Raw genomic sequence first — 12,149 nt, 5'->3', positions numbered from 1 at the left:
TTATTGTGTTTGCAATTTGGAGCCCCTCCTACGCTTTTTTTTTTTGCCAGTCCTGGGGCTTAAACTCAGGGCCTGGGCGCTGTCCCTGAGCTACTTTTGCTCAAGGCTAGCACTCTACCACTTGAGCCACAGCACCACTTCCCATTTTTTCTGTGCATGGACTGAGGAATTGGGCCCAGGGCTTCATGCTTCCTAAGCAAGCACTCCACCACTGAGCCACCTTCCCAGCCATTTCTTTGTAATGCTAGTACTGGGGCTTGAATTCAGGGCCTCTCATACCCTTGCTTGGCTTTTTCACTTCCGGCTGGGACTCTGTCACACCTCTAATCCCAAGGGTGTTAATTTTGACTTCCCAGAGTACTTGTGGTGTTCATATCCAGGCCGAGGGAGTGAGGACACAGTGCTTCAAGCACAACGAACTATGTAAACTGGTGAGACTCTTGGAATCAGCAGAGGAGCCAACGTCGGTTGTGTGGCAAGTGTGTGCTTCATCAGGAGCAGGGGACCAGCATGTTGCAGGGCAGATGGGAGCCAGCATCTCTGTTCCAGTGCTGGATGACAGGTGAGATGGAAATTTCTGGACAGTCCTGCCTGAGAACACATGGGCTCGGGACTGCAGGGTACGTGACCTCTAGTCCTGGGCTCCCATAATGCCCGGCAGAGCTGTGCTTCGTGGAGGGGGAAGCCCACATCTGCCTGGCCAGCAACCCTCCAGGAGGTGCTTTGGCTTCTCAGTACCTGTTCCTAGTAGTCTCTGCGGGTCACAAAGGGTAGTCATGCCGTGATACCGGCATCCAGGCTCCTGCCTGGCCAGTGGGTGAGACTGAATGAGCCAGACAATTCAAACAGAACATAATCTTTCTTCTGTCCTGGGTTGGTGGTACAATGCGTAAGTAACTGGGTGCTGGATCTTGGGCTTTCCCTGACCCAGGAGAGGCTGCACAGCCATCAACACTGGCCACCATTCAACTGTGGCTCACACCCCTCTGTCAAGGTGGCAGAGTCCACGACCAGGGAGGGAACAGAGCTCTGAGCCCTGGACATGGAGCAGAAGTGAGCAGAGAAGCAGGGCAGTCACCACCAGGCCAACAGCACAGCCTCACCATGGCCCTCCTGGACATTCTCACTCTTAACTCTCACAAGCCTCAAACCAGACTTGCTGCCCCTGCTTTTGGTCAGGCTCCTGGCTCCTTCTCAGCACGGATGCACAGCCATGCCCACGCAAACCCGAACTCCCTGCAGGAGGCTCTGTCAGGAGTGTGCAGCTCCTGGGGAGCAGCAGCTGCAGCTTCCCTTCTGAGGGGGTCTCAGAGGCCAGTACAGGACAGAGCACAGCGGGCACTGGAAGCTGACTCAGTCCTGTGCTGTTGGGAGGCGCCCAGGGTGGCCCCAGGCCTCGGGTTAGGAAGGGAGCCAGGGCTAACTTCCCCGTAGTGTCCCAGTGCCAGCTGTGCGGAACAGCATGGAAGCTACTGAGTAGTCCTCAGGAGTCCCTGGCGCCTTTGGGTTCTGGACTCCACTACCTGCCCAGGCCCCCCTGGGCCAGCAGCTCCACGTAGCTCAGGGCACTCTGCAGTGAAGTCAGGCAGTAGCCCTCCTCTCCAATCAGGTACCTGAATGGAAGTGGCAGAGGGGCACGTGTCACCGGACGGGACGCAGCACTGTGGAGGGCAGCTCCTGCTCCTCGGGGGAAGGACCTGGGTACTGAGGTGGCCAGAGCTCCGCTCTACAGTCCTCAGCAGGGGTTGTGAGGAGCACAGGTGTGGGCGCCATGCTCAGGTGGACCCATCCATGTTGCCTGAGTGGCCTGGCCTGCAAGCTTACCGTGGCCCTCAGGGTCTGTTACTGCATGACTTAAATTTGGGGCGAGGTCCCCCTGTGGAAACAGATCCCCTGCTCCCAACACATGCCCCCCACGCCGCTGGTCTGAACTCCTACCCCTCATGGGTGAATTCCTCCAGGGCTGCACACTCTGACACCAGCTGGGGTAGGCCGCTCCTTAACACCACAAAGGACAGGATTGGTAGCAGGTCATCAGCACCACTGCTGGGCAAAGACACAAAGGTTGGGAGAGGCCTCTGGAGTTAGTCTTGGCTTGGTGGGCTGCAGTCCCTATACCCCCCATCCACCAGTAGTACAGAACACCTCCTGGCCACGGTGACAGTCTCTAAATGGAGACTGGACACACTGCAGTCCTTTTCACCTTTCCAGACTTTCAGGAGCCAGGGGGCAGAAGAAAGCTGAAACCAGGGGTCGATTACAGCTGCACTGGGACCCAGCCCCACTCAGAAGGGGTCTGACTGCACTAGGGAGGGCACACGCATCCTGCAAGGAGGAATCTAGACTGCGGCTTGGGTCTGACCCCTCCCCAGAGGCCCCCAAGGCTGCACCGCCCACTCTACCTGCTCAGGATCCTGCGGACCACAGGGATATATGCAGCCTCCCTGGCTTCACAGGGGGCTGACATGGTCAAGGCTGAGCCTTGCAAACACTTTGTCTAGGAATTCTAAAATGAATCAAAGGGCCAGGGGTACCAGGCCGGCTTGGTGGACTCCTTCCAGTGGGAGGACTAATACCATGACCTGGAGTGGGCAAGAAGCATCTGCTTTCTCCTTGTTAGGAGCTCCTGAATTTCCTCAGCTCTGATTTCTCCTTGTGGGGGTGGAGGGCAAGATCACAGCCCCTAGCTGTAATGGCAGCCTCAGGGTTAACCCTGTCCCTGAGGCAGCGTGGCAGGAGACAGAGCTCATGCAAGGGCTGAGGGTTATCAGCTCTGGGCCAGAGCTGAGTCTCAGAGGTGCTCAAGGTAGGATCAGGCATCCTGAAACCCAGGCTGGTGGACTCAGGACCCCCCCCCCCCCCCCCCCCCCCCCCCGGCGCCGGGATGTCAGTGCAGATAGTGGGGACTTCTCTAGACCCCCAAGGGACCTTGGAGTCTGTACCTCGCTGTCTCTAAATATCCTCCTGGGAGTCCAAGCGTGTCCTTCCGGGAAGAGCAGCCCTGTTTACCACCATATTGGCCAGGGACCCTGAAAAAGCCTGGGCCTGCCCTCTGGGATGTGTGAATGTAGGGATAGGGAATGGTTGTGCGGAGAGGCGGCTCTGGGGATGCTCCTCAGGCCTCTGAGAGCAGGACACACGTGCTGGTGGCCTCCCTGGCAGCGTTCTCACCCGGCACTCCTGGGACTCACATGGCAGCCGTGTGGGGCTGGAGTCCGGCCTCCGGCCTGGCCTCCTGGGTGCGGCAGTAGTCTTCTGCACAGATGCAAATGACCCGCAGGGTCCGTACTGTGGCACAGAAATGTGGCTTCAGGGGTCTGGAGATTCAACAGGAAGACCCAGGAGGGACATGGAGACCCAAGGGTTCAAGTATGTGGGTAGCCCATGCTGCTGCTTCCCGCTCAGGGGCTAGGACAGCTCTGCCCTTCCTGGCCCTGCCACCCACCTCCTGGTGTGCATGGATGGTAATAGCTGGCAACTTCCCCTTATGGGATCTACTGGAAAAGGGACTGAGGCTCAGAGCGGAGGGTACAGGCCCCAGGCCACCCACTAGGATGGGGGTCTATCTTATCTGACCCAGACTCTCAAACCTCCCGCACCGATGCACTCCAGCTTCTTCTGGGGGCAGCTCTCCAGGACCAGCAGGCCCAGCTCCTGGGCTGCAGTGCAGTAGGGGTAGGTGCTGGCCCCCCTGGCCTCAGGGTCCTGGGGGAGGAGCTTGGTGGGGATGCCAAGGGTGGTAGGGGGTGCGTTCCTGTAGAGCTCCATGCTCCTGCTCAGGGCAGCCTCCTGTGCGTAGTGCACACTCCTGGGGTGGAGAGAGGCCAGGCTTAGCCATCCTGGAAACTGCCCAGACATGGGTGGTCCCGGGAACTCTGTCATGGGGAGCGCCATCTGCCTAAGACCCCAAACTTAGGAAGTGGGCAAGGCCCACCCGTCAACTAGAAACACTTTTGGATGGAAATGCCTTGGGAACGCAGAGGAGAGCAGATGGTACTTAAGAATGTTGGAGGCTCTTGAGGGACTGTGCTAGAGACGTTAGGCTGCGGGAGGGTCCTTTGGGCGGGGGCTGTACCTGTAGAGGGCAAGCAGCATGGGCCACAGCGGGGAGAAGAAGGGTTCTTCAATGCAGGCCAGGCAGCGGTCCTTGCAGGCAGCTGTGTTCAGGCTTTCGAAGGCCAGAAGGGTCAGGGAGAGCAGCCTGTCTGCCAAAAGCAGAGCTGGGGATGTCTAGACAGGCCCCTCACCTGTAGTCTCCAGACGCTCCAAGCCCAGGACCAGCCTCTGTGTGGCAGAGCCATGGGGAGGACACTCTGTCTGGCCCTTCCACAGGCCTCAACCGGCTCACACCCGCCCACCATCTGAGGGGCTCTGCGGAGAGGGCGGGGTATGGCAAGCGGCACTGCTGGCCACAGTCCCAGCGCTGTGGCTCACCAATGGCGTTGTGAATGTCCTTCACGGTGCTCTTCAGGTGTTCCAGCACGGGTTCCCTCTTTGCTCCTGGGGTCTGTGGCTCAGGGTGGCTCCCAGGGCCCCGGCCCCATCTCTCAGATGCAGCCAGAAACCGTTCCAGGTCCTCAAAGGAGCTGTCCTTGTCTGGCAGGCATGATGAGGTGTCCACCAGGGGTGAGGGAGGCCTGCTGCCGTCTACCCCTCTCTCCAGGGGACCAGGGTGAAGCTGGGGAGTGGAGGGGGTAGCAGGGGGTCCATCCTGTGGCTTTGGGGCTGTGCTGGGCTCTGGTGGGGACAGCATGCAGTAAAGACTCTGGGAGGACCGGAGCCGCCGGCTTCCGGGAGCCAGCAGTCTGTTGGTGTCTGGGGGCAAGGAGCAGCAGCCCGGAGCAGATGCAGCACTGATGGCAGTCTGGCTCACAATGGAGTACAGAGCACCATACACGGCACACTGGAGCTTCTTTAGGAGCTGTGAGATTGGGTGGTCGGGAAGACTGCAAGGAGAGGAGCAAGTGCAGCAAAGACCTTGAGGAGGCCACACAGGAAGGCGTGCCCCACTGCCCGCCCACTACTCTGGCCCTAGCAGAGCTGGGACCACAGGGGCGCCAGTGGCATCGGGCAGGGCTGTCACCTACTGATTGTGGTCCCAGGGCTGAGAAACCAGTCCCCAGTACCTGATATCGGCCTCAGCCTTCTGAGCCTTCGGCCCTTGTCTGTGACATCTACCTGTCTGTAAAGTTGCCCACTTGGAAAGATTTGAGAGAAGTGACTCCCATAGTTTCCTGCTAGTGGATATCCCAAGAGTCACTTGCCTCAGCTCAGGAAGGTAAATGAAGCCAAGTAAAAGCCGTCCGCCATCGGCCCTTGGAGCTGCCAGCCCAGCCGCCAGTGGCACAGGCACCATATGACCTCCTTGCCTGAGGCCTGCTGTTCCTGAGAGCTGGGGTCTCCAACACTTTCCTCCCTCCCCTTCCTAAATAATCTTCTGTCTGTATCCTCCAGAATCTCACGGCTGGGGCATGGGATCTGGGGGGCCCAGTGTACCTGAGCAGGTGGGAGACCAGGCTGGTCACCAGCGACAGGTCCCCTGGGCTCCTCTTGAGCTTGGCTCGCCACTGCTTTGGCCAGTCCTGCAGGACAGGGGGCCTTGGAGGAAAGCAAAGTAGGTCCCCCACCATGGATACCCTCACCCCTGCCGGGGTCGTGCTGGGGTCTTCCTTGGGGTGTGGGGCAGACCAAATTCCTGAAGCCTCAGGTGACCCTGGCCCTGCCAGTACTTACATGGTCCTGCTCGTACTCCAGTATAGCTGCGTAGAGGGCGCGCTGTTCCCGCTCCTCTGGAGTCAGAGCAACCTGACTGCAGAACCGCCTGGGGAGGAACACAGACACCCTGAGGCCCTGGCGCCGGGCCTGTGGGCACAGAGCCCGCAGGCCCCCAGCACGGCCTGCGGGGCGAGGCTGGCAGAAGGGCACCTGTTGGCAGCCTCCTGGAGCCGAAGGCGGCGCTCCTCCATCTTCCGCTGGAGCTGAGATGGCAGAGTCAAGGGCCGGCACGGTCTGACCTGAGCGGACCTGCCTCTCCCCACCCCTCTGAAGTCCCACACTCCCTCTGTGCCCTACGAGTCGGGGTCCCCAGGCTGGTGAAACTATGCTTGCCCTCTACAGATACAGCCCAGCAGTGGGCAAGGCAGAAGGACAGAAACCAACTCAGGGAGGGCTCTTCCCAGGAATGTGACTGAGAGGCAAATCTCAGGCAACTTGAAGGATGAGAGGAGCTGTGTGGTGCTGGGAGGGTGGAGGGCAGTTTGTGCAGAGGCCAGAGAGGCAACAGCGTCTTCCTCAGGACACACTTCCCCAGAGCTGGGAAGATGCTCTGTCCCACGGCTGACCTCACATGCAGCTCTCCTCTCCCTCTACCCACTTTCTCCAAGCCCAGCTCTATCTCTGCTCAAGGATGCTTTTTCCTCCCGGGCTTTGGCGATCACCAGATTCTCCATCATCTGCCGCTGCAGAGACAGGGTCTAGGAGGAGAAGGAAGAAGGAAGCCCACCTTTAATCTACCCTGGACCTTTTTTTTCCCCCAACTAATGCCAAATGCACCTTGAGTGCCACTTACCAGTGCAGTCTTCTGCGTAGCCTGGCGGGGATCCAGACGGGCCATCCTAGCCTCGTATGTGGCCTTCAGCTTCTGGTTCTGCAGTGAGGCTTCTTCCAGTGGTGTCAGCTCCCTGATAATAGTGACAAGCTGCCATCCACACCCCAGGAGCCCAGGAGTGCTCTGAAAACTTCCCTTTCAGGTCAGGAAAAGATCACCTTATCTTCCTGACCCCGCTTTCAGACCAGAAGGAAAGAACGAGAAGGGGTTGTCTGGGTGATCTAAAAGTACCTGTCCTTTCTAATCTGCTGAAATATGGGCCTTGACATGTTCAGGACTCATGACTCAAGAGAAGCTGGTCATCTGGACTTTTATGAGAATCAGCTATATATCTGTTGCAACAACACGGAGCTCTGCATAAGTCAACAGTGAGATTTGTCTGCAACCCACAAATTTTCAAGTGAAATGTTTTCAGTTGGCAAGGTATAACATCATCCCTCTACTGCTTCAGGGGTCATAGAGAGAATGAGGCGGGAAAAAGCAAGACCAAGAAAGGAGAGTCCATCCTGAAGTTTAAGTTATCTTTTGTTCTAGAAAACTACTGTTTTCATCGGGCACCGATAGCTCACATCTGTAATCTTAGCTACTTAGGAGGCTGAGATCTGAGGATCTCGGTTCAAAGCCAGCCCGCGTAGGAAAGTCCGTGAGACTCTTATCTCTAATAAACCACCAGAAAACTGGAAGTGGCACTGTGGCTCAAGTGGTAGAGCGCTTGCCTTGAGCAGAAGAGCTGAGGGACAGCCCAGGCCCAGAGTTCAAGGCCCACGACCGACCCAAAAAAAAAAAAAGAAAAGAAAGAAAACTATTGTTTCCAAATAAAGCCTTTCTTCAATTTGGAACTCCAAGAAACAATGTCAGGTATTCTCATTTTCTTGCTTTTAGTCTTGTTTTTGTCATGTCTCCTGGATATCTGTTGACCTTTACCACCAATTTATTCTTTTTTCAGCTATGTCTGCTTTACTGTTTTATATTCTCTCTCTCTTATTTTTAGAGTCTAATAAAACAAGCAAGCCTGGTCTCAAATTTACACTGGAATTAAAGGCATATGCCAGTGATAATTCTGGCCTATTCACTCATTTTTATTGTCTGTGCAGAATTCCACCAGAAAATATAATTTATTTTTATTCTCAACCAGTTTTTAGAAATACCTTCATCATTGTTTGTTTCATTTCACTGGCTCTCCCTTCCCCTCCCCTCTCTGCTCGTGCTTAGCTTTTTTCAACTCAAGGCTGGCAACCTACCACTTGAGCTGCACCTGCAGTTTTGGCTTTTTGCTAGTTAATTGGAGATACAAGCCTCAAAGATCTGTCTGCCTGGCTGGCTTCAAACAGATCCTCAGATCACGGCGGGCTCTTGAGTAGCTATGATTACAGGTGTGAGCCACCAGAACCCAGAAACTTTATACTTTCTTGTTCAGGTATTTTCGGAATGTTATTTCTAAACACAAGTTGTTTAGTCTGTGTTTAGCTAGACAGAGACTGTCTGTTTCTGTTACCATTTCCTCAGTTCTCGTTTCCTTTACTGTTTGGCTCTGATTGTGTGCGATTAATTCAAAGAGAGAGGAATGCACTTTCTTCCTCAGAGGATCTGCACTTGCTTCCTGCAGGAGAATGAGTGCTTCTACCCTGGAACCCACTGTAACCAAGCATTCTGTTTCACCTCCACACCCAAACCCAGGCTCAAAGCATCTCCCACTTTGCCCATCTTACTTCTTAGAGGTTTGTGACTCTGCCACCTGCATCTTCTGGAAGATCTCTGGTGGCAGGAAAGGAGAAAGCTTCCCTCCTTCATCTGAACACACCCGGCGGTGGCGGCTGGTAGGCAAAGGAGCTGGAGGAGCTGCGGGCATGGCTGGCTTCAAGCGCATTTTCCCTACAAACCATATGCAGCCAGGGGTCAGCAGGCTGTTCCCTGTCTCACAAAGCAGATGCTAACTGCGGGTGCCTGGGAGAACCCACCAAGCTTGGTGGCTGTTGACTGGGCCCTCTCCAGACACTGTTCGGCCAGCTTCAGCATCTTTGGTGTGTCAGGAAGCACAGCTTCCCCAGCTTCTGAAGAAGGGACAAGAGGACTGGTTACAGTCAGACTTACCAAGAGTCAGATACTTGCTGCGGGTGGAAAGCTGGGCAAGCCCCTCCTCACTCGTCTCTGATCAGTGGCCATGCGCTCAGGACCACACATGGGCTCAGGCCTGTGGTTGGCCAGCTCAGCATTACTCTGACCCTTGTGCCTTGTTGTGCCCAAGCAGCAAGGGCCTGCACCCCTCACAGGACCTGTCTGTGGCTGTAGCATCTTTGGGAGTGGTCATGCTATGTCAAACATCTACCTTTCTGCAATGGTATCAGCAAGCCCCTCTACCTAGAGGCACCTGTGTTGTTCTTCCCCTCCATGGGACTGCTTTTTCTGGTAGATGCCGCTTACACCCTGGGCCCTGTTGGCCCTAGCTCCAGGCTTTTGTCCTCTCATTATAGACACTCCCCCGATAATCTCTATTTCCTCTTCATTCCACATCTGTTTCAGCCAGCCTCTGAACTCCTTACCCATCCTCACCCTGCCAAAGATGGCAGGATACTCAGGTTTCTCTGTCCTCTGAGACGTCACCTTTCCTCAGGGGTCCTCCTGCAAGCCCCTGTTCCAATGTCTCCATCCTGGAGAGCTAGGGCTCAGCTGACCTCATTTGCCCTGTGGATCGGGGTGACCACTAGCTATTCTCCTAATCCAGGGGGCTGCTTGCTCCTCAGGTTTAACCAGGTCACAGCGGAAGTCACTGTTCTTCTCCTTACACAATCCGCTCCAGCTCCTGCTCTGCCCAGAGCAGCCCTGCCTCCCGAAGCTTCACATCAATGCCCAGCAAGTCTAACTGGCTGCATGCTAGGCTGCATGCCTGGGTCCTTACCACAGTCTCTACATGATGGCCAAGCCTATGGAGCACAAATCCTCCAAGAGTTTCCCTCCTCATTGGAACAAAGCTAGCTCCACCCAAGGAATAGAGCCCTGTCATCCCAGCTTCCTTTCCAGGGCTTTTGCAGGTCCCACTGCAGGGAACACACCCATCTTTGTGCAACTCAGTCCTCCCTGCCTTGAGCCATTGTCTTGCTCTACCCAGTCACTCAAAGCTAACACTTAATACTTTTTCTGTTCACAGGACTCAGCCCTGAAGATTTTTTTGGGGGGGGTCCAGTCGTGGGGCCTGAACTCTGAGCCTGGGCCCTGTCCCTTAGCTCTTCAGCTCAAAGCTAGCGCTCTACCACTTGAGCCACAGCGACATTTCCAGCTTTTTTCTTTTTGACTATGTGGTGCTGAGGAATCGAACCCAGGGCCTCAAGCATGCAAGGCAAGCACTCTACCACTGAGCCCCCCACTTCCCAGCCCCCCACTTCACACCTTTTCTATCAAGCTAGAAAGTTCAAGGAGATCCCCAGGCTTAGGACCCAACAAGGGCCATCGTGTCCAACATCTGACCTTATAAGAAGAGCAGCAAATCTCAGAGCCCACCTTTAGTTGTCTCTACTTCCTCCAGTAACACCTGGGAGATGTAGTGGATACTCCTCAGATACTCCGTGTATGCCTCCTATATCCGGAATAGAATGACAGGAGTAGGGACAGTAGAAGTGAGAGTAACTGCATCATACTGGCCTAAGGCCAGACTGCCCTGGTTAGTTTAGCAGGAATCATTCCCTCCCCCCCAATCTCCTCCCAGGCTTAGTGGTAGTCTGCCTTGAACAGAAACAGACTAGAAGGAAAAGATGGCAGCACCAAACTCAAGAGAACTTCATACAACATGTGCACTGGATCTAGCTGGGCCTATCTCCTTTTCCTCAAGCATAGGAAGAAAATGGACTTCATTCTAGGGACCTAGGGAAGCATAACCAGAGGTTGCTCATGTATCACTTTTTTTTTTTTTTTTGGGCCAGTCCTGGGGCTGGAATTCAGGGCCTGGGCGTTGTCCCTGAGCTTCTATTGCTCAAGGCTAGCACTCTACTACTTGGCCACAACACCATTTCCAGCTTTTCCGTGTATGTGGTACTGAGGAATCGAACCCAGGGCTTCATGCATGCTAGGCAAGCACTCTACCACTGAGCCACTTTCCCAGCCCCTCATTTATCACTTTGTACAAATTTTCTTTCTGTGCAACTCAAATACCACTCGTTTCATGGCTTAAGAAAAATATTTCGGCTGGGAAGGTGGCTCAGTGGTAGAGTGCTTGCCTTGCATGCTTGAGGGCCTAGGTTCAATTCCTCAGCACCACATAAGCAGAAAAAAGCCAGAAGTGGCGCTGTGGCTCAAGTAGTAGAGCGCTAGCCTTGAGCTGAAGAGCTGAGGAAAAGCACCCAGGCCCAGAGTTCAGGCCCCACGACCGGACCCCCCCCAAAAAAAAAAAGAAAAGAAAAATATTTCCTTGGAGGCTAAAGAGGGAGTGAGGGTACAAATCATTCTCGGGCTCTCGGCTCTCGCTCTCTTTGCCGGTCCTGGAGGTTGAACGCAAGGCCTGGGCACTGTCCTCTGAGCCTCTTTGTGCTCAAGGCTAGCTCAAGGCTAGCATTCTACCGCTTGAGCCTCAACACCACTTCTTTTCTGAATAGTTTATTGGCGATAAGTACTTTTCTACTCGGGGTGGCTTTGAACCCACGATCCTCGGGTCTCAGTCTCCCGAGTACTAAGATTACAGATGTGAGCCACCGGTGCCTGGCTAGAATCTCACTTTTTGTCATTGGGTCTGGGAAATCCCTTACTCCAAGCCCCGGAGTAAGTATCTCCGGCGCACACAGAAGCCGAGAATCCCCTACGGCGGAGCTGCAGGTGTTGAATTAACCCATCTCGACGGTGTCCTTCCGACACGAGGGGAAGGTCGGCGTCAGGTGGGGTTTCTGACGCTGCCCTCGAAAGCCAACTTGGTGACCCAGGGTGCTTCTTCCAGGCCCGCGCGGGCTCCTGCCCTCCTCGGTGCCCAGGGCGCTAGGCCGGCCTCCCTGCCGGGCCGCCGTCGTGGGCATCCACCGCCCGCCTCCCTGCCGGGCCCACGGCTCCCGGCGCAGGCACGCAGCCTCTCCTGCGCCGGCTCTGACGACACCCTCGGCCGCAGCGCCCGGGCCCTCCGCACGGACGGCCCAACAGGCCGGCCGCAGGGCGCAGGCGGCCCGAGTGGCTGCGGAGCCGGCGCCGGGAGCCCCGGGCCCGCCGGCCCGCGCCCGCCCCCGGTGCCCGCGGCCCCGGGCCCTCCCGCCTCACCCGGGGCCGGTTGCCGGCGTCCAGCTCGATGGCCCCGTTGGCCAGCTTCATGGCGCTCTGCAGCGGCTTCGCCGCGCCGTCCCCGGCCGCAGCGGCCATAGCGCGGCGAGCGGAGGCGACGGCGTGGGGCGGGGCCGGCGGTCGCCAGGGCGGAACGCGGTGCGCGCGGCTCGCCGGAGCCGCCGACGCCGCGGACTGCCGGAACGGGCCTGGACACACTTCCGGCGGCCTCGCAGAGCGACTTCCGCCCGCGAGTGGCAGGGGCTGGGCGTGGCCTGCCAGCCTCCGGAGGCGGGCCTCCTCCGCGTAGGAG

At 56.5% G+C, this 12,149-nt stretch overlaps 1 protein-coding gene across 2 annotated transcripts; it reads right to left on the bottom strand.

Annotated features, from left to right (window-relative positions):
• Positions 1-840: 840 nt before the first annotated feature.
• On the bottom strand, positions 841-11,961 carry Vps9d1 (VPS9 domain containing 1). 2 transcript variants are annotated; one of them, XM_042702285.1, is made up of 15 exons: positions 11,837-11,961; positions 10,103-10,178; positions 8,566-8,658; positions 8,317-8,479; positions 6,569-6,680; positions 6,411-6,473; positions 5,926-5,978; positions 5,734-5,821; positions 5,497-5,582; positions 4,435-4,946; positions 4,076-4,205; positions 3,600-3,808; positions 3,192-3,288; positions 1,939-2,043; positions 841-1,613 (listed from the first exon to the last, which is right to left on the bottom strand). In XM_042702285.1, the coding sequence occupies exons 1-15, from the start codon at positions 11,933-11,935 to the stop codon at positions 1,520-1,522; spliced, it is 1,980 nt and encodes a 659-aa protein (XP_042558219.1). In that variant the 5' UTR covers positions 11,936-11,961; the 3' UTR covers positions 841-1,519. The 2 variants fall into 2 exon arrangements, with proteins under 2 accessions (XP_042558219.1, XP_042558220.1); XM_042702286.1 differs by lacking the exons at positions 841-1,613; positions 1,939-2,043 and having other exon boundaries at positions 3,228-3,317.
• Between the last annotated feature and the right edge of the window lie 188 nt (positions 11,962-12,149).

Source organism: Dipodomys spectabilis, unplaced genomic scaffold (assembly GCF_019054845.1).
Source record: "Dipodomys spectabilis isolate Male_0828 unplaced genomic scaffold, ASM1905484v1 ptg000318l, whole genome shotgun sequence".
Classification (NCBI taxonomy): domain Eukaryota; kingdom Metazoa; phylum Chordata; class Mammalia; order Rodentia; family Heteromyidae; genus Dipodomys; species Dipodomys spectabilis.
The sequence above is the reverse complement of the archived record's forward strand: the minus strand, read 5'-3'. Positions and strand labels throughout refer to the sequence as shown.

Coding starts and splice junctions, on each gene's coding strand:
- Vps9d1 (XM_042702285.1), bottom strand. CDS start 11,935: ATGGCCGCTGCGGCCGGGGACGGCGCGGCGAAGCCGCTGCAGAGCGCC. Junction 8,659..10,102: donor GGAAGTAGAGACAACTAAAG/GTGGGCTCTGAG, acceptor TCCCTTCTTCAG/AAGCTGGGGAAGCTGTGCTT. Junction 1,614..1,938: donor GAGGAATTCACCCATGAGGG/GTAGGAGTTCAG, acceptor ACTTCCATTCAG/GTACCTGATTGGAGAGGAGG.